This window comes from Suillus discolor, assembly GCF_016758755.1.
Source record: "Suillus discolor strain FC423 chromosome Unknown F5147scaffold_118, whole genome shotgun sequence".
NCBI classification, from domain to species: Eukaryota; Fungi; Basidiomycota; class Agaricomycetes; order Boletales; family Suillaceae; genus Suillus; species Suillus discolor.
In genome coordinates this window covers 52,599-71,086 of record NW_024541365.1, presented here as the reverse complement: position 1 = coordinate 71,086, position 18,488 = coordinate 52,599, and the positions used below count along the sequence as shown (strand labels likewise).

Sequence of the window (18,488 nt, the reverse complement as noted above, 5' to 3'; positions counted from 1 at the left end):
GATACTACCCACAACTTATCATGATAGATAACCGGAGGGTTCGAGCAGTGTGAGACTCGGAGTTCGAGGGATCTGGCTGATGTGATGCCAGATGGCGGTGCGAGTTGGACGCCTTGGCATGGATGGATGACAATTAGGGCTGTATTAGGTCTGGCGACAATATTCACTGGGTAGATATCATGATAGGGTCAATTAAAATAATATTTAATGCCGTACACGATGTGAGGCCGTGTAATGATGGCATCGGTATGCAGTGAAGGTACAAGGCTTCTGTGTACAAAGGCACAGTACTCAAGCTCAAGACTCAAGTGACAGGGTTATGCGACACACAAGGTTGCAACAGGTACGGATGCCTTCATGGCGTTGACATTATGTCTCAGCGAAACCGCAAGGGTTAGTAGGGACATTCCTGCAGCCTCGTTCCTACTACATGCATACTAGGATGGTGAGTATCATGGTGTGGGTAAGTGGTAGTAAGTGTTACAAACAAGAATACAGTACTTGATATAGAGCCAAGATTAGTTAAACAGGTCCACACCGATCAATATATCATATTACCACCCTATTCGTGTCTGTCATACCAGGGAAGTGTATAACCGAAAATATTACGCCATTGTTGCTTCTGTCCAGCCACCAAGCACAGGAAGTTCGGCCACCCCAAAAACAACGTTTGGGACGCCTTCCTCATCGTTGATCCTCCCTGGGGTTACGCCCAGGTTCGGATCTTTACCGTCACTTAGTTGCGACGTGGCCGAATCTTCCGATGAATGCTTAAAGCGCATTGGGGAGAAAGGGTCAGGCATGGAGATCAAGACACAGACGGAGGCGGAGTCGTCTGAGGAGGCAGAGTGTCGAAGAATTGTGGCCGGATGTGGGTCAGGAGATGCGGAGCGTCGCTTGAAGCGCGCGAGGAATGAGGGTCGCTGTTGCTGTATGGATTCATGAGGTAATTGGGATTCCGCAGTGGGTTCGACCCTGTGTGTTAGAAGAACCGCCACAGGCTGTTGAGGGAAAGTATCAGCCAAGTCCTGCCAAATGACTACGTGGCTTGAAACAGACCATGATGGCTTGCCATTGGGATTTCTCCCGTGAGACATCCTGTTCAACCCACGCTTCATGCACGCTGGGTTTCTCTCCGATGTACCGTGAAGTAAGACCGAGTGCTGAGGGCTGTAGGTCAATATAGATTCCTTGTGCCAAAGCGTCTTCGACACGCCGACGAAAGCGACGGCGCACGAGGAAGGAACGGAATATAATAGAGGCAGAGATGAGCAGGAGGACGAAAAGGGTGGCGAGGAACGTGAAGCTGGTTGTAGAGTTCATCGATATTGTAACAAGGAGCCGCACGTAACGTATCGAGGAAATATATGAAAATAAGGAGATCAAAACGAAGAAGGGGAGAGAAACGTTTTGCCAATGCGAGATGAAACGTTCGGAAAGCAGTGCATGGGATGATGGAGCCTGTGTTAGCCTATGACGCTTATGTGGGATCTGGCAACACATACAGATATAGTGTAGTTGATGTAGATGGCGGTTGGTTACCTCCCGTGCTGGAGGTTTGACTAGTCGGCTGATCAATTGAGCTGGTAAGGGTAGGCGTTGAGGATGACAGCGACGGTGAAGAAGACATTAAGATTATGCGAGCTCGTCGGATGGAACGGTAAGGTTCGTTACCGTTATTTACGGCCACTTTATAAATTACCGTGGGAGGACCCTGTGCACCAAAATCTTGGAATCAAGATTCTGCTTATATAATGAGTAACTGATGGAACTGCCTCCCTATGCGAATAAAATCGCTGCTATTGAGCCATGTAGATCTAGCGCTCATTGCCTTTCCTCCTTCCCATCTGCCATGTCGAACACGACAACCACCACCCCGACCCTCCCTCCCTCATTGGACCTCCCGCCTCATCTGTCGGCGCAAAAATATTTCTTCGTCTGCACACTCACTGTCTTGGCCTGGGATGCCCTCGTTCTCACTCCCAGGTCCTACAGGTTGGGACGTCTGCCCAAATGGCCAGCTCTGAAGTTCATGTATTACTTCATGCAATTTTGGGTCCTAGCGGATTTTGTTGTAACAGGTGCATTTCCCTCTCTAAGCCCGTCTTATCGTGAGGCTTCGGGCGTTAACCTGAAACGCGGTTACAGGTGTAATGTTCTTTAGTACGACAGTCATACAAGACACGGACTGCGTCGCCTTCTGGCCTTACGAGCCAATTTGTACGGCAGTTCTCATGGCTGTTGCATCCGCTGTACATGTCATGCGCATATCGGCTATCTATGACCACGTTCAAAATGTTCGCGCAACTATGTGGGGATTATACGCTGTGCAGATTGTCGTCACTGCCCTGTGCTGCGGTTTCTACCGCTCTGTCCATCTTGAAGATGGCCAGGGATGCATCGCTGGTCCCTTGAATAACGCAAGCTGGGTTGGAATTTACTGGCTAGCTCCAACCCTGCTCTACGCTACCAGCTTCGTCCTCGCTTCTCTACGCAGCATTAGAACGCTCGAAACCAGGCGTGTATCTTACTGGCGTCTCATGCTTCGTGATGGCTTGAACCTGTACGGTGCCATTCTCCTTGTAAACCTCATCAACGTCTTCTTCTACTTCATCATGACACCCACGGGTCCAACCGACCCCATCAAGACGATTGTTACCAGCATGGCAGCTGTGCTTACAACAACAATGTCTATGCGTATCATCCTATCCGTTAGAGGGGACCTTACCAACGGTGGCACCTTCTCTATTTCTTCCCACGCTGCTTCCTCATCGGGAGCTAATACCCACTCGCTCTCTGGCTCAGGGAATAGACCAAGAGGGGTTAACCACACTTTCACACTCGGTGATATGCGTGATGCCACCGTGGCCGTGGCCGCTCGTAAAGAGGGAGGAGAATGGGATGCCGACAAAAGCAGTGTCACCCCTCGCGAGGAAACCAAGGCTGTACTCCCAATCATTGGGGAAGATGTTGACAGTGGTATTCCCCGTGCGCGCACTGGGTTGGGTGTACAAATCACAGTCGATCAGCAAGTCGAGTATGATGATGGATTTCCCACGAGAAAGTAATTTTGGGAATCTGAAGGAGCAGGCACGCTCGCTGTCAATACATGTCTGTTTGGCCCTTGTCTATGATAGTTGACATGCTATATCCTGCGCTCGTATTTTTTGGTGTTCTGCTCGTATTTATACCGCTTGTTGACTCACAGTATTCCCCACGTACCTCAGCGTTCTACACGATGCCGCTATTATTGCCCAGGATTTCATGGATACAGTGTATACCAGATGTACTGCTTGAATATAAATAAAATTTAGCGACCAGTTATTTCTCTAGCTGCCACGATCACAATCTATCTGATACTGATGATCACCTGTACGCACTGGTCCATAGACAACAACACGGCTTCGATGCAACGGAGAGATACTATCAATGAAGACGAATCCGCTAGTTCATATTGATACAATGGAACAATGGAAAAGTACGTAAATCCGGTCATCGGACACCGAAATTTAACAAAGCCATCTTTCCATGGACAATTAATAGCTTGGGACCTCTTTTTGTCTCTATCTTTCCCACAAAAATCGGATCAGGAGGCTATATACGGGCGGTGTACGCTGCAGTGCATGGACTCGAGATAAGACGCATCTTGTATACTTGTGTTCATGAGACACGGTCAAACGTCGGACTTCCTGGCTATGTCTCTGATCGTTGCATGTATGAATATCCGGGTCCCTGATGCGTTCGTTCGTACCGACCTCAGTGTGTTTGAGGTCCGACCTCATCAATTCAAATACAATGATTTATAAGGTTACAGCGCCCGCGCGGCATGGAGATATCATTGTACAGATTTGATAGACTAGCCTACTTAGTAAAGTTGATCACGCCAACGTTGATTGGGCGCACCAAGAAATAGTCGCGGCAAGGATGGGAGTGGAGTGATGCCTCTCCACAGCCGTATGTTGAGTAGCACACTACCAAGAAGTTCGAGTCATTAGCCGGCCCCATTCATCTCGCAAGATATGGAAACAATCATTGGTCCACGCAATCGATTCATCATGCTGAAGAGAGAGAAATTCATTTCCGTCGTCACCTCAATCGGCCGCCGCGGCTAAAGTAAATCATCAGTCCTATTTTGTCAACAGCGGTGCAACCACTGACCATGACAGCCTGAACAGGTCGAGTGATATGCAATACTTCATCTGGACGATTGAACATGCTCTTCTGAGATGCCTGTTCCTCGTCCTGCGACATTCCAACGCGCAATCTCGGGCGGTAGATGTCATAGCGCACACTGCATTCGCAAGAATGCATTGCATCTACGTTGGGCTGCGCGTAGTATCCCGCGTTCATAAGTACGATGAACGAGTTAACATATACTATGATACCACGAGTCAGTATGATCCTTCTCGTCGAGGAATTCTTTGACCATACGTTTAAACATTAAAAATTCGACAGCTTCAAATACGAAGTTCTTCGATATCACTGCACACTGTAGACAGTCAGAGAGAAGATGGGCAGAACAAGAGGTGTGAGCTCACCGTAATGATAGCTGCCATTGAACACATACTGGATGAAATATGAGTCAAAGTATGGGGTAGGCTGGAATGAGGAATACCTCGTCAGACAGCCTGTATTGATGATATAAACCATGAGCTTTGATATAAATAAATCCGTTCTAAGTACTATATGTCAGTATTTCAGACCTGACAGTGTATGGACTATAACTTGCCTTGGGAACCCAGTACGGGACGTAGCGAGGAGATAGTACAATGATGATGCGATGAGGATATCGACAAAGGCAGCAGGGCCCAGATAAACGTATATTGCCCATTCCATTTTGACCAAATCGGCAGTTGCGTGGACATTCAGATACCTACTCACTATCAGCACTTAAGAACGGTTGGGGAGTCCGATGTCTCACTCACATGAACCAAAAAATGACTTCATCGTGTTAAAATGAAGAAGCAACAACAGTACCAAATAACTCTCACCGATGGTAAGACCTAAAAAAATTCTCAGAGATTGAGCGAAGAGCATTACCAGGTAACCTAAAGTTAGGACGACGGCGATGCCCTAGTAGCAGAACAACAGAATGAAACATAAGGCTTGACTATAGACATTGATAGCAAACCTACCACTATGATCGCCAGAACTTTTGACCGGCCCTTGCTAACTAGGTTGACTGTATAAGTCATAATAAATCTGTTGATAGAGGGGAAATACCTGTCCATATGCGATGAACATATAGACTACGGATTCAGAAAGCATTGAGTGAATACTGCATATAACACTGTACATCAAACTCACAGATGCGCCGCAAAGATGCTGGAAGCCTGGGGAGTGCATGTGTGAGGCGAAGTATAGGGCTTAGGACGTATAACTTACAGCGACTACCGCCTGAAGCTGCAGAAGCATATCAATATGATACATAGTAGAGGCTCAGGGAGGAAGTAGTAACTCACTTTGGCACTCCATACGATTTCTGAGAGCGCACTAATGTTCGCGTAGTTGATCACTAAATAAAAATGGACGCAATGGACGATCAGGGCCAGATGCAGAGCATCGAGTATCCTAAAAGTTTGGGGTATGGTGTTATCTCGACGTGCTTGACAATCGCCACTCGAAAAGATGCTTACCAAAAGCATATGACCTAAAATAGTATCAATAACAGAAATCGACAGGGAGGCAGCATAGACGTACGACCAGCTTGTGAAATGTTATCCCTGTATCACAGTGGCTATGCGTCTGAAAGTAGATGAAAGCTTGGACATTGGTGACACCAAAGAGACTGTTTCGTGAGAGGAAACATTCGACTGACTGAATAGTGAATGAACAATTTACTTACATTGCTGCGAGGATAACCCCGATAAACAGCACCCCGAACGTGCTCGTGAGTTGAGCATGTGGGATGAGGTCTTGCGAAGCCATTGGTATTTTTGACCAAGCCAAGTCAACCAGTAACACAGTTGTTCCACCATGTTATATATTCCCTAGCTAGTTGGCATTTTTTTTCCGTGATGAATGTCAGGTTTTGGTGTTGATGTACCATGGTGGAGGTACATCTTCTACGATGAGGATGAAACAGTGTATCATGACGGACGCTCTCAAGTTCATCAAAAGGGATTACTTACTTGAGTTGGTACCATACGGTCCATACCACTGCCATCATTGCATTGAACATTGATTGGACACAGAACATGTTACACAGCTGTCTTCAGAATTTTCATTGATTGATCCGCGGTCGCTCGAATTCAATTTCCGCAGAAATACTTGCGATTGTCATGCACACGGGGCATCTCGAAAAGTGCCGTTGAACGGGTTCTTCTAATTGAGACCCCGAAACGCGGCGACGACTCGGAGCTCCATTCGTGCTTTTATCTTCACGGATATAACGGCCTGTTTAAATTTTTTGTCAATTTCCACTGGGACGTCTTAAGTATGCAGATCGCACAATATGTATGTATACGAGGGAATATGTATAAGTTGCGCGCATGATTAAAAAATGTGCAAGAGATCCTTGGGGGTATACAATATTGCCGCTGGTGAGCATGTTGCAGAAAATCCAGTATCACCCACGACAAACCTAACGCTCAAATCACTAGCGATCAGCTGGCGTTTGGATCGGAGTCGAGGAAGTTAGCTATCTATTCGCTCGGTTCGTCCCACCTGTTATCTTCGTGTTCCCTTTATGCTGAGTGCTATATAGATGAAGCACTCGCGTTTGCGATTGGCGCCATGTGCATCTTGCTATACCATGGACTATCTCGATGGTGGCATTCAACGGGGAGCAGCACCTGCTTTCAGCTTCAGACGTTTCTTTTGGCCTATGTTCGATCTCGATGTCGTCAAATCTTCAAAGCGTTTGTGTCCGTGTTCAGAAGCCTGCTAGCTATGTTGCTCATATTCTTTGTTCTGTTGAAGATATCTCCATTATCATATTCGTTATCAGCACCTTGCAATCCCAGGATGCACCAATCATGTCACGATGACCATCTCAGACACATCCATGCTTCGCGACTTGCGTTTCGACCATCTGAGCAAAGTAACTTCACGTTGCGCGAAAAAGATCGACACTTTACTTTAATGTGAGCCTAGTCATTCCCCGTTTTCTCCATCCTTCATTGACCAACTCCACCAATTACGTACTTGCCTACACCACCTTTCGAAGTTCGAGGGCCATATGATGTCCCCGTCAGGAGAATGATCATCACCAAAGTCCAATAATCAGTCCACGCATGTTCATCTCTCACAGTGGATCGAGATCATGATCAACATTTGTTTGATCTCTCTCGGATTAAAGAGGTCCAGGGCCAGGAATTCGGTAAACTCTCCAACATCTATCTATTATTTCTCTAACTCCAAGTAGATCATTGAGCATCAGGAGATGTGTCTGCTCCCGATGGCTTCCTTTTACCAGATCTTCGTCTTGCAGGTGTAACTTTTATCTGCGGGATGAAGATCTGGATGAAGGACCAGCAAACAATTGACTGTCAAGATCCTACGACAATTTTTCAAAAATAACTATGAAGTATGCGTCACGATCGTACGTACTACTACCACTGATCATCCTCGTTGATTGAATTTCATAATCGAAAAAATCCTTTCTCTGCAAAATCAATCTCGACCATCTTTTGAGGTTCTTGATTCTTCCGGGGATCGTTACATAGTAAGGATCATGCCACGCTAAGGTATCTCATAGATACTGAGCTTGATCTGCTATGTTACAAAGCTAGGATGGAATCCGAAAGATCATTGAACGCCGCTTGGCAGACTTCATCCCATAGATTTGCAGTCGCAACGCTACAACTGCACGACTCAGATCAATGTATTTGTGTGTGTACATCGTGATGGATGCCTTACTGGTACGTTGTCAGGTGCGCTTGATAACTTAAAGCTGAGTTTCACTTTCTCTACTCCTCCCTCATCTTTATCAAGACTCTTTGCCATGCACCTTCGTGATAGAGGCATATAATTGTATGTATCTTTGTATGTCAAACCATCATGTTCGATATTGTTGAATCATCTCTGAACAGACGTCGATCAACGCTATCGTGTCGGTAACACCCTTGCCGAGAATTGATTCGGAACACCCAATAACTTCAATACACCACGACGATATTATTGTCGAACAAATTTCTTTCCCCGCAGACTCAGAGCACTCGGCAAACATTTCCCATGTTACACAGTAGAGCTAGTTGATACACGCACGCGCTCCTGTCAGGCAATCAAACTCATGTTGGTTTCAGCGTCGGAGTCGGCCACACAAGCATAGCGTGATATTCTCGACGGGATGTCGATGCTTCTCAATTTATGGAAAGGACGGGATTTATTGAAGAGTCTAGATAATGCGTCTAGAGCAGTGGGGCTACCGTAGCAGTTGAGAAGGCAATGTGGGGCAATTTATGCAATATAAAAACTAGTGGCACGAGGAAGTGGATTCAAGAAAGTAGGAAGCGACGAGCAAGCCAGATCGATTAACATTAGCCCGAGGAAGAAACCGGTTTGAACATGGGTGTTTTGAACCTGAGATGTATTGGAGGAATTGAACGAACGACTTCCATCAAACTACATAATACTACACCCAAACTACACCCGCCACTCCCTGCCATGAAGAGTCGCTAGTAGAACAACTGTTTCTACTTAGAGACCTGATAGATATAATCTAAGCTGGTAGCAATGTATCCAGCCTGCAGATACCGATATAGTGGACTACATTCCTCTCGTTCCCCGCCACTGTGTACCATTTTATAAGAGCTCGCAATATCCAAGCTATGACCCCTATCTCGTGCAGAGGCGGATAGACTATAGTACATCTCATCCATCACACAGACGAGAAGGTATTCACATCCGTTGACATCGCAGTCGACTGCTGTGGCTAAAACGTGTCATTTAGTCTTCAATGACACAAGAACTAGCACCGACCTTGACAGATAGAGAGGGATGCACAGTTTCATCATCGGGATGTTTAAACACGTCCTTTCTGGATGCCTGGAGCTCCTCATCTTCCGACGCCCCGATGTGCAGATCCGGGCGGTAGACCTCGTGGCGGTTGTGCAATGGGTAAGAATTGTTCGTGTCTGTATTGACCTGCGTATAGTATCGTGCATTCAGGAGTGCGAGGAACGAGTTGATATATACTTGAAACAGGACCACCGGTCAGCACAATTATAGAAAAAGGTTTTGATCATACCATTAGCCAATAAAATTTCAATAGCGAGGAAGATGAAGTTGCGCGGCATGACTGCACACTGTAGACACCCTCAGAGAAGAGATGGACAACACAATTTCTCAAAGCTTACTGTAATCATAGCTGCCATCGAGCACATGCTGTATGAAATATGAGTCAAGATATGGGATGGTCTGGAAGGAGGAATACCTCGTCAGACTGCCGGTATTAATGATGTAAACCATGAGCTTCGTTATGACGGAATCGGTGCTATATATTTCGCGTTAGTAGTATCTCAGGGCCGGGTGATAATGGATCGTTCCTTACCCAGAAAATCCAGTACGGGAGGTAGCCAGGAGGTAACATAGTGATGATGCGATGATGAAGTCGGCAAAAGTAATCGTGCCCAAAGTCATGAATGTCGACCACTGGATTTTAACCAGATCCGAGAATACATGACACTGGTATCTACCCACTATCAGCACTTCGTGTAGCTAGAAAGTACACAGTTTCACTCACAAGGCCCAAATAAGGGCTGGCATTGGATTAAAATGATGAGCTAACAACAAGAGCATCATTTAAACAATTACCGATAGCAACACCTGAAGGGATTTTTAAGATCGAACAAAAGGCATTTCCAGCTAACAGACTTACCTGAGAGTGATATTTCGATTAGGCCCTAGCAACGAATCAGCAGGCTGAAATGCTGTAGAACCTATAACAATTGCAAACTTACTACTATGATAGGGAGGATTCTTGATCGACCCCTGCTGACTAGGTATATTGCATCAGTCGTAGAAATCCATTGATAGGGAGACACATACTTATCCATATGCGATAAACATACAGGCTAGTATGTTACAAGAATGTATGGATTATAAGTTGCACATCACAGTCTGCACATCAAACTTACAGATGTACCCCATAGACAATGAAAACCTATAGAGTGCGTGACTGAGGTGCGCCGCAAAGCTTAAAAAATACAACTCACCTCAACTACTATCTGAAGCTGCATAAGCCCATCAATATCATAGTACTACGGAACTGCACGGAGGACGACAATAAGAACTCACTTTAAAACTCCATACAATTTCCGTGAGCGCACTGACGTTTGCATAGTTGATTACTAGATAATAGTAGACGCAATGGCCAATCAAGATCAGGTGCAGAGCATCGAGTATCCTAAGGTTTCAGAGAAGCCCATAATATTGACCCGCTCGATAATTGCAACTCGAATGAATGCCTACCAGAGCCAGATGACCTGACATGGCGTTTAGAGCAGAACTAATAGAAAGTGGTATAAACGTACAGCTAGCTTATAGAACGTCATGCCTGTGCCCACATGCGTCAGAAAGTAAATGAAAGCTTGAACGTTGCTTAAACCAAAGAGACTGTTCCGTAAAATAAGTCAGGACAGCAGGAAACACACAGCTTTGACTGCATAACGAGCAAATCGTTTACGAACACTGCTGCAATAGTCACCCCAATAAAAAGTGCCCCGAACGTCTTCCCGATGTTAATTTGTGGTGTGAGGTCCTGCTCCGAGAGAGACATGATTGTGAGTTATAATCTGTAAGGCGTCTAAACTCCACTAGTAGGTCGCGATATTAAGTATAATCATGAAGCTAGTGCATTGCCACCTGGGGTCTTACGGATGTGGCGAATCCTGCGCAGATGTGTCTAGACTCTAGAGTCATTTCTCTGATGGATTTAAAAAAAGCTTGCGATGCGCGCTGGCATGGTTCCTTCTGATGGCAGGTGGTTGAGGCATATGCCGTATCGGCCATCGGGCTAGCATGACATCACGGAATTGTGATTCAAAGTCCGAGACTAGTATTGCACAGGTTGCAACGAACATTGGAGTAGATTGAAGCAATCACATCAAAGTATCATTTGCGCCGCACCACGAGTTTTCTGGCAGTGGCAACAGCCACAAGATGATGTATGGTAACTGTGAGTCAATTAAAGTCCTTCATTAACATTCATCGTTTAGGTATAGACGCAAGTGACCTACATCCTAGTAGGTGGCAAGTACCACGCGACAAAAACACGGCAGGTCCGACTAAGTACCGTTTAACATCACAATAGAAAATGAGGCCCAGCGACTGATTCCATCATTGTCGCGTCCGAGGAGCTTGGCTCTGGGTTTTCTGATGCGGCTGATAGTCATGGTTTGTTGATATTTACGATTACCTGTACGCGTAACGCCGGTGATGTCAGAATACTTATCTGTCTGACATTAGTACCTAATAAGATAGGGTTAAATGATAAACTGGGCGCCGCTACACTGGCCAGTTCGCCCCGGGGTTAGGTGATCACAAACTTAGTGATTTGGATGGGGAAGATTAAAGTATGACATAAATGAGAGGGGATCGCTACAGCATGGCGATCAGTGACGCCACACTCACTCCGAAGTACTTGGGGTGTAGTATTTAAAGTGGAGTGTTTCCAGTTGACACTGCCATTGGGAAACCCCTCCGCTATTACAAATTTAGTATATGTCACAAAATGTAATGGCCATTCGAATCTCGTGAAAGGGACGTTACTAATTCGAGGGGACCCTGGATGTGAAAAACAATGCACACTGGATATAGAACACCAATGAGATCACGCAAACACGTCAACCAAGATACATACGATGATAGTAACAATCCAATTACAGCTTCGACTTCGACCATACCAAGTCACGCGCCCGATCGCGCAGGACACGACGCAACAGCTTCCCACTTGGGTTTTTTGGAATTACATCCACAAACTCCACTCCGCCAGCAAGGTGTTTATACGCGACCTTATTGTCTGCCACATGCTTTAAAGAGGTAACAGTCAGATCTGGTTCAAATAATGAAGTTGGCAAGTACGAGCTAACCTTTATAATGGATACTTTAACCCTCCGGACTTCAGCAGGATCCAAGGCAATCCTCTTAACTGTGTTGGGATTAAGTACCACAAACGCCATAGGAAGCTCCCCGCTGTAGCTATCGAGAATTGGCACCACACACGTGTCTGAAACATCAGGATGATCAAGAAGGCAGCCCTCCAGCTCTGCAGGAGCCACTTGGAATCCTTTGACTTTCATGATTTCCTGCAAAGAAAGTTGAATTTTTCGAAAATCGATACAGGATGGAAGTACGACAGCATACCTTCAGGCGATCAACAATGAACACTTCATGGTCCTCGCGTATAACAACTTCATCGCCAGTACGCAACCAACCATTAACGAAGGTTTCTTTGGTGCTATTGAGCAGCAACTAAGCTCAAGCCAGTATATGCCATAGATGATTGCTTACGCTTCATCATTGTTCAGATATCCTAGCGCTATAGACGGAATTTTCACTTGTAGCTCTCCAGGTTCGTTGAATCCCGCCAGGGTCCCATCGTCCTTGACAACCTTGGCAACGACGCCAGGTGACAGGCGCCCGGCACCGCCAGGAACCCCAAGTTTTTCGTCCGCGGAAAACATTGCGATAGTAGCAGCGGCCTCGGTCATGCCTAAAAATGATGAAAGACAGACGATATGTTGGTCAAAAAGCTGCCCTACCATAACCTTGACCTATCTGCGCGTTCGGCATAATCTTCACTATCTGGTCAACAAGAGAGGCGGAGAGAGGGGCAGCTCCACACATCAGGAGCCTGACACCATTTAAATTGTAGTTTTTCACAGCAGGGTGCTGCCAGAAGTATCAGGCTGAGTAATCAGTTACCGCAAACGTCGACGCTAACCTTGCAAAACAACACGACTTGAGGTGGTACAAGTCTGTGTGCAAATTAGGATTCCTATGATAAGTCATAGTAATGGTAGCAACTCACAGAAGATGGCTTATACGATGTCTCGCAATACTCTCTAGAAACTCCGTGAAGTTGAACTTGGGTATTACCACAATTGATAACTGCACGGAGTTGAGAAAGAGAGATGGCAAAGAATCAAGGAAACTCACGCCACAAAACGTCATGAAGTTAATCTAAAGTAACCGCGTTTAAGTTATATGATTGAGGTCGTAGAAATCCAACTTACTATCACCACCAGGCCATAAATATCTAGAAAAGTTACACACTTCAGTTTGTTGGACCATATACAATGGAAAGAGGTTCCGTACGGAAGAAAGGTAGAGCTGTGCACGAGATGGTCAGCGACGTCACATCATGCCTATAAAGGCGTACCTCCTGCGACTATATCCCCTGGCCGATACCTCTGCTCTTCCCAAGGGGCATAGTTCTTGTTGACCTTCTGTTGCTGAGCCATCTGAATCACGTTCACGATGGGAGCATAGTGTGGTATCGCAACGGCCTATCGCGACCATGGATATGAGGCCTCATCCATCAACCCAAGACTTGACACACCTTCGGTTTTCCCGTTGTGCCACTCGAAAAACTGAGGAATGCAACTTTCGTTTTTGCCTCTCCTTTCCGCAGCCTCCGCTCGACGAAATTTGGCTCACTCCGCAGCCCTTGCTGAATAAGAGCATCTACCGATATCTGATTCGACTCGTCGAAAGTGATGACGCGCTCGGATGGCAAACCGGCAGCCTGAGCAGCACCCAATGCAGTCTGCAAAGAGGAGGAATGCGTGATAATCAAAGACGCGTTGACCACCTTAAGCTGATATAGCAATTCGTTGGTGTTATTTGCTGGATTTGCGCATCTGTGATAGAAGTCCGGTGGTTATCAGATGGGTTCCAAGATATTAGAGCGTGCATGACATACGACACGACACCACCTAGCCTATGTGTTGCCCATATAGCCGCCGCATAGTCTATGTACAATAAGCGGTGAGCATATGTCCAGAAACGACTAGAACTTAAATACCAATGTGGTTTGGGCTGAAAATGAGCACTAATGCACAGCCAATATGAGTCTAGACGTTATATGGTATGGCCCGAGGCGCCTAAGTACACGTTGCAAGCACACACCTAGATCATTCTCCTCTAAAATGAAATTGTCAAAAGAAGCCCTTACGGATCATAGCACTTTTGACGGAACTCACTGACACGAAACCGCAGACTCAGGCCATTCGCAAGTCCATAAGTTCTTGCACGGACCTTGAGCGTACAGTCAATATTACTGACGTCATGGCTGTGAACTACGCGACACACCTCTTCATGTCCAACACCTCTGCCACCGGCGTCCTCGATGAACCATGGCACATGGCTCGGTCGGATAGGTCTCAATGGATGGGACGAGTCGAGGATGAACTGAGGTAAAGTAAGGTCATCGGGAACAGACGTCTCGAGACTCGGACCATAAATTTCAGACATGGAAGGGCTTGGAGAATATGGGTATGCAGAGAGCAGGAAGGAAGACGGGTGCTGACAGTTTATGGCTTACGGGATGCCAAGTACTTCGTGTGACTTGTCCGGCAGGATCTCAGTTTTTTTAGTGGTGTCAGTTTGGATTAGGACTAAGGAACGGTGTCCGAATTGTCACCCCAGCCAGCTGGCCAACGAACAAGCACGTTGACTGGTTGCAACATATTCAAATATGACTCACAATTGTACTACTTTCTCCCTGTTTCATAAAAAAACAAAGAAAAGAAGTACTGGGTAGGCAAAAGTTTCATGCGAGCGAGAAACGAATGTTTAGCGAACAAGTTCAGTCCAAGTACGGATGAGAGTAAGTTAACAGCACCCGATAAGCTATATATATACCCTCTAGCTCTTAGATTGACCATTATTGTATAAAACATATCACAGCTTGGCCTTGAGCTCTCTTGCCTTCAATTGCCGAGCTCGGTCACGAAGCACCCGTCGTAGTAGCTTTCCGCTCGGATTCTTTGGTATGACATCTATGAATTCCACGCCTCCCGCTAGGTGCTTATATGCGACCTTGTTGTCTGCGACGTGCTGAATAACGACGTCAGCCCGGCTGCCATCGCTTTGACATGAAATGGCCGAACCTTCATTATGGACGCCTTTACTTTGTCTACTTCACGGGAATCTTTGCTCACACGATTCGCAGCAGACGCACGAAGCACGACGAACGCCAACGGGAGTTCTCCGCTGTAGTCGTCAGGTATGGGCACGACACACGTGTCTGCTACGTCACCGTGATCTAAAATACAACCTTCTAGCTCGGCAGGAGCTACTTGGAATCCTTTGACTTTCATGATTTCCTGATAGACAGATAAGCCATTGCAACAGAGATTCGAAGCAGAATACCTTCAATCGATCGACGACAAAAACTTCCTTGTCTTCACGTATAATAATTTCGTCTCCGGTGCAAAGCCATCCTTCAACAAATGTCTCCTTTGTTGCTTTTTCATCATTCCAATATCCCAATGCCAAGGAAGGCGTCTTCACTCTTAATTCGCCTGGTTCATCGAAGCCAGCCAGGGAACCATCAGGCCTGACTACTCGGGCAACTATACCTGGGAGAAACCGTCCAGCGCCACCTGGGATACCTATTTTCTCATCCACCGAGAACATTGTGAGCGATGTAGAAGATTCGGTCAGCCCTAGATTCCAGGTGCGGTGAATGTCAGCGTCAAGGGAACAAGAAGTAGCGGACTTACCGTAACCTTGGCCGATTTGGGCATTGGGGATTACTTTCATGAGCTGGTTCACCAACTCAGCTGAAAGAGGTGCAGCTCCGGAGATCAAGAATCGAATGGCACTTAGGTCATAGTTGTTGACTGCCGGATGCTGGGTTCACGTTCCTCAGCACACAAGAATCAATTTCCTATCAATTTACGTTTACTGACCTTGCAAAGCAATACAATTTGAGGCGGAACGAGTCTGGGTAGCCAATACGTCAATAATCAACGCGTTTTTCGACGACAGGAAGACTGATTCTCACGTCAGGTGAGTGATATGGTGCCTCTCTATGCTCTTTAAGAAATCTGTGAAGCTGAATTTTGGAATGACCACCAGCGACATCTAGTGAGCAACCCTAGCATTAATCCTGGAAATTACACGGCGCGATGGACTTACTCCAAAAAATGGCACCGCATAAACCTACTTCGGAAATCAACGGCAGATTCTCAGAACGTTGTGGGAAGCTTGCACTCACGGAGAATACAAGGCCATAGATATCTGTACAAGGCATGTGTTTAACGCCACATACAATACATGGAATGAACAGACGTACGGAAGAAGGGAAGCACTGAGCAATAGTAAATCAGACGTAACCTCAAAAAACTCGGATGAATGCATACCTCCAGCGGCTATGTCACTTGGTCTGAACCGCTGCTCCTCCCAAGGAGCATAGTTTTCGTTGACTTTTGTATATTGGGCTATTTGGATGACGTTGACGATGGGTGCATAATGCGCAATGGCTACCGCCTATTTATTGTTTTATGCGTCTACTCGGTATCGATACTTGTAGACAACAACGCACCTTAGGTTTACCTGTTGTACCGCTAGAGAAGTTTAAAAATGCGACTTTGGTCTTGCCTTCGCCCTTCTTCAATCGTCGCTCGACAAAGGCAGCTTCGTTACTGAGTCCAAGCTGGATGATACTCTCTACAGTTGGCTGAGTCGATTCGCCGAAAGTAATAACTCTATCAGAAGGTATGTGGGCTGCGCGTGCAGCATCGAGGGCCGTATGGAGGGAGGACGGATGTGCAATTATCAGGGTTGCTTTCACAGCCTGGATCTGGTGTAAGAGTTCTTCCGCTGTATAGGTCGGATTCGCGCCGCTTTAATGTTTCGGTCGGATCAGCCTGAGAGGGTAAGAATGTTATCATTTGCTGGGCTCACGAAACAATTCCACCCAGTCGGTGCGTGGCCCATATTGCAGGTGGATAATCTACGGGTGACGGTGAACTGACGCCGATGGGGGAGTGGAGAGAAAACCTTACCAACATGATTAGGACTAAAGATAAGGACTGCAGACCAATCATAAAAAGGATGTAGTCGGACTGGATGGACAACACCTACCGACGTCTTCTTCTTCTGCATGTATGCTATTAGGACACGCAGCTACTACTGAGGAACGTTAAACAGCACGTACTAATACCATAGCGCAATGCAAGCCCATTTGCAAATCCAAAGGTTCGTGCACGGATCTTCAAGTTGCCAGATGGGCAGGCGCCTAGTAAGAATCGCTACTGTAATATAATCAACAATTTCCACGCACCTCCTCATATCCAATGCGCCTCCCAGTCTCGTCCTCAATTAACCATGGCGCATCAGTTCGGACCGGCCTACGTGGGTGGTGGGAGTCAAGGAAGAACTGGGTTAGAGTCAAGTCGTCGGGGATCACACAGTCAAGTGGTTCAGTAAATATTTCAGGCATTTCTATTGCAAGAGGAGGGGATATGAAATGTGGTGTATTCGATAAGAGGACTTGAGGAGGTCATTGGTGAATGGCAGACTATTATAATTGTTGAAGTATTGATAGATGCGGGTTAACGGACTTCACCATAGTGCGTTCACACGGTACGGAGGGGTAAAGCCGCGGCATCTACTACACGTGCTATGTACAATCAAAGTACCATGCAAGGTACCATTATTTCTCGAAGTACTAAGATTTGAAATTTAATCACCGATGATACAACAAGGGTCATCTTGATTGGTGGTGGACATCACTAGATGCGGCCGCCGTGATACAAATCCTTGGCAGTAAGCCTCGTCCATCATCACAACCGCGTTAACCATCCTAGTCATCTTGAAGGTTGGAGGAGACTCGAGTTGCACTTAGACGTCCCTGTCCATTTCCCTGCCCTCATCCCCGATCTACATGCCGCTCTCTAGGTCCCATTGTAATCGGAGCTAGCTGTCATCCAAACATGTAATGATGCGTTCTCCGACAAGCAGGTTGACAGCATCTTGTACCTGGCTGGTATAGCCTTGTATCGTCTGTCAGGCCTTCAGGGCTTGAGAGATTGAGCGGCGACCGCTGGCGTCTTTGCATTTTTGTATCTCAGCAATGGGGGAAGACTGATCGACGCTCGGGGTCTCGATCACGGCAGATGGTGGCTAACATAAGTGAGTGCAACTTCCCGGGATGTTTGTATTAAAATGGGTTGTCTGGCAATGATAAAGATTGTTGGTGAGTCAACAGGCTTGTTTTATTATTGTCAATACAGGTGCACGCTTGCAAAAGACATGCTTACTGGAGCGAATTCAGTCCTAACACACAAGATGACTTTTGTGTGCAGACGTTGCTGTAGTGCGGTTCGAGAATGTGCAATGAAACTTTGGGGGACGTAGAAGAAGTTGCTGGTAATCAGCCAATCAGCTTCGCCGTATAGAAGAGGGTCACTCACGTGAAGCACCGTTCAGATCAATTCAGTGCTCTAATCATCAACGAGAGGCGCGGGCGCCGGACTGTAAGGTAAGATAGTGGACGTTTGGATCAAGAAAGTTAGAAACACGTTCATTTAAGT

The 18,488-nt window shown here is 46.4% G+C and overlaps 6 protein-coding genes across 6 annotated transcripts; 1 reads left to right on the top strand and 5 right to left on the bottom strand.

The window, feature by feature from the left end:
• Window positions 1-252: 252 nt before the first annotated feature.
• Window positions 253-1,677, bottom strand: F5147DRAFT_726606 (uncharacterized protein). The gene is made up of 3 exons (XM_041439187.1): window positions 1,506-1,677; window positions 1,060-1,306; window positions 253-1,001 (listed from the first exon to the last, which is right to left on the bottom strand). Exons 1-3 carry the CDS (start codon window positions 1,628-1,630, stop codon window positions 606-608), a joined length of 768 nt encoding a protein of 255 aa, XP_041285659.1. The 5' UTR covers window positions 1,631-1,677; the 3' UTR covers window positions 253-605.
• Window positions 1,678-1,768: 91 nt separating this feature from the next.
• F5147DRAFT_726604 (uncharacterized protein) lies at window positions 1,769-3,324 on the top strand. The gene is made up of 2 exons (XM_041439186.1): window positions 1,769-2,081; window positions 2,149-3,324. The coding sequence occupies exons 1-2, from the start codon at window positions 1,853-1,855 to the stop codon at window positions 3,066-3,068; spliced, it is 1,149 nt and encodes a 382-aa protein (XP_041285658.1). The 5' UTR covers window positions 1,769-1,852; the 3' UTR covers window positions 3,069-3,324.
• A 435-nt stretch (window positions 3,325-3,759) lies between these two features.
• On the bottom strand, window positions 3,760-6,271 carry F5147DRAFT_726600 (uncharacterized protein). Its single transcript, XM_041439185.1, has 16 exons — window positions 5,846-6,271; window positions 5,701-5,788; window positions 5,637-5,650; window positions 5,463-5,571; window positions 5,386-5,403; window positions 5,308-5,333; window positions 5,224-5,249; window positions 5,136-5,173; window positions 4,992-5,073; window positions 4,926-4,941; window positions 4,730-4,873; window positions 4,616-4,675; window positions 4,539-4,566; window positions 4,432-4,489; window positions 4,159-4,376; window positions 3,760-4,108 (listed from the first exon to the last, which is right to left on the bottom strand). Exons 1-16 carry the CDS (start codon window positions 5,926-5,928, stop codon window positions 3,992-3,994), a joined length of 1,125 nt encoding a protein of 374 aa, XP_041285657.1. The 5' UTR covers window positions 5,929-6,271; the 3' UTR covers window positions 3,760-3,991.
• Window positions 6,272-8,421: 2,150 nt separating this feature from the next.
• On the bottom strand, window positions 8,422-10,920 carry F5147DRAFT_43804 (uncharacterized protein). The gene is made up of 17 exons (XM_041429866.1): window positions 10,632-10,920; window positions 10,476-10,557; window positions 10,414-10,427; window positions 10,240-10,348; window positions 10,158-10,175; window positions 10,080-10,105; window positions 9,991-10,016; window positions 9,903-9,940; window positions 9,821-9,845; window positions 9,757-9,768; window positions 9,686-9,701; window positions 9,494-9,634; window positions 9,377-9,436; window positions 9,300-9,327; window positions 9,191-9,248; window positions 8,923-9,137; window positions 8,422-8,875 (listed from the first exon to the last, which is right to left on the bottom strand). The coding sequence occupies exons 1-17, from the start codon at window positions 10,718-10,720 to the stop codon at window positions 8,822-8,824; spliced, it is 1,011 nt and encodes a 336-aa protein (XP_041285656.1). The 5' UTR covers window positions 10,721-10,920; the 3' UTR covers window positions 8,422-8,821.
• Window positions 10,921-11,496: 576 nt separating this feature from the next.
• F5147DRAFT_726585 (uncharacterized protein) lies at window positions 11,497-14,685 on the bottom strand. The gene is made up of 18 exons (XM_041439184.1): window positions 14,257-14,685; window positions 14,148-14,202; window positions 14,074-14,088; window positions 13,970-13,996; window positions 13,868-13,916; window positions 13,505-13,805; window positions 13,325-13,451; window positions 13,261-13,275; window positions 13,179-13,201; window positions 13,102-13,125; window positions 12,974-13,053; window positions 12,887-12,920; window positions 12,705-12,834; window positions 12,454-12,655; window positions 12,307-12,400; window positions 12,033-12,248; window positions 11,804-11,972; window positions 11,497-11,750 (listed from the first exon to the last, which is right to left on the bottom strand). Exons 1-17 carry the CDS (start codon window positions 14,416-14,418, stop codon window positions 11,823-11,825), a joined length of 1,704 nt encoding a protein of 567 aa, XP_041285655.1. The 5' UTR covers window positions 14,419-14,685; the 3' UTR covers window positions 11,497-11,750; window positions 11,804-11,822.
• An 11-nt stretch (window positions 14,686-14,696) lies between these two features.
• Window positions 14,697-17,501, bottom strand: F5147DRAFT_43678 (uncharacterized protein). The gene is made up of 16 exons (XM_041429853.1): window positions 17,237-17,501; window positions 17,111-17,165; window positions 17,038-17,052; window positions 16,959-16,985; window positions 16,858-16,906; window positions 16,496-16,796; window positions 16,314-16,440; window positions 16,247-16,261; window positions 16,169-16,191; window positions 16,090-16,113; window positions 15,956-16,035; window positions 15,861-15,894; window positions 15,672-15,801; window positions 15,319-15,614; window positions 15,057-15,272; window positions 14,697-15,003 (listed from the first exon to the last, which is right to left on the bottom strand). Exons 1-16 carry the CDS (start codon window positions 17,393-17,395, stop codon window positions 14,848-14,850), a joined length of 1,707 nt encoding a protein of 568 aa, XP_041285654.1. The 5' UTR covers window positions 17,396-17,501; the 3' UTR covers window positions 14,697-14,847.
• Between the last annotated feature and the right edge of the window lie 987 nt (window positions 17,502-18,488).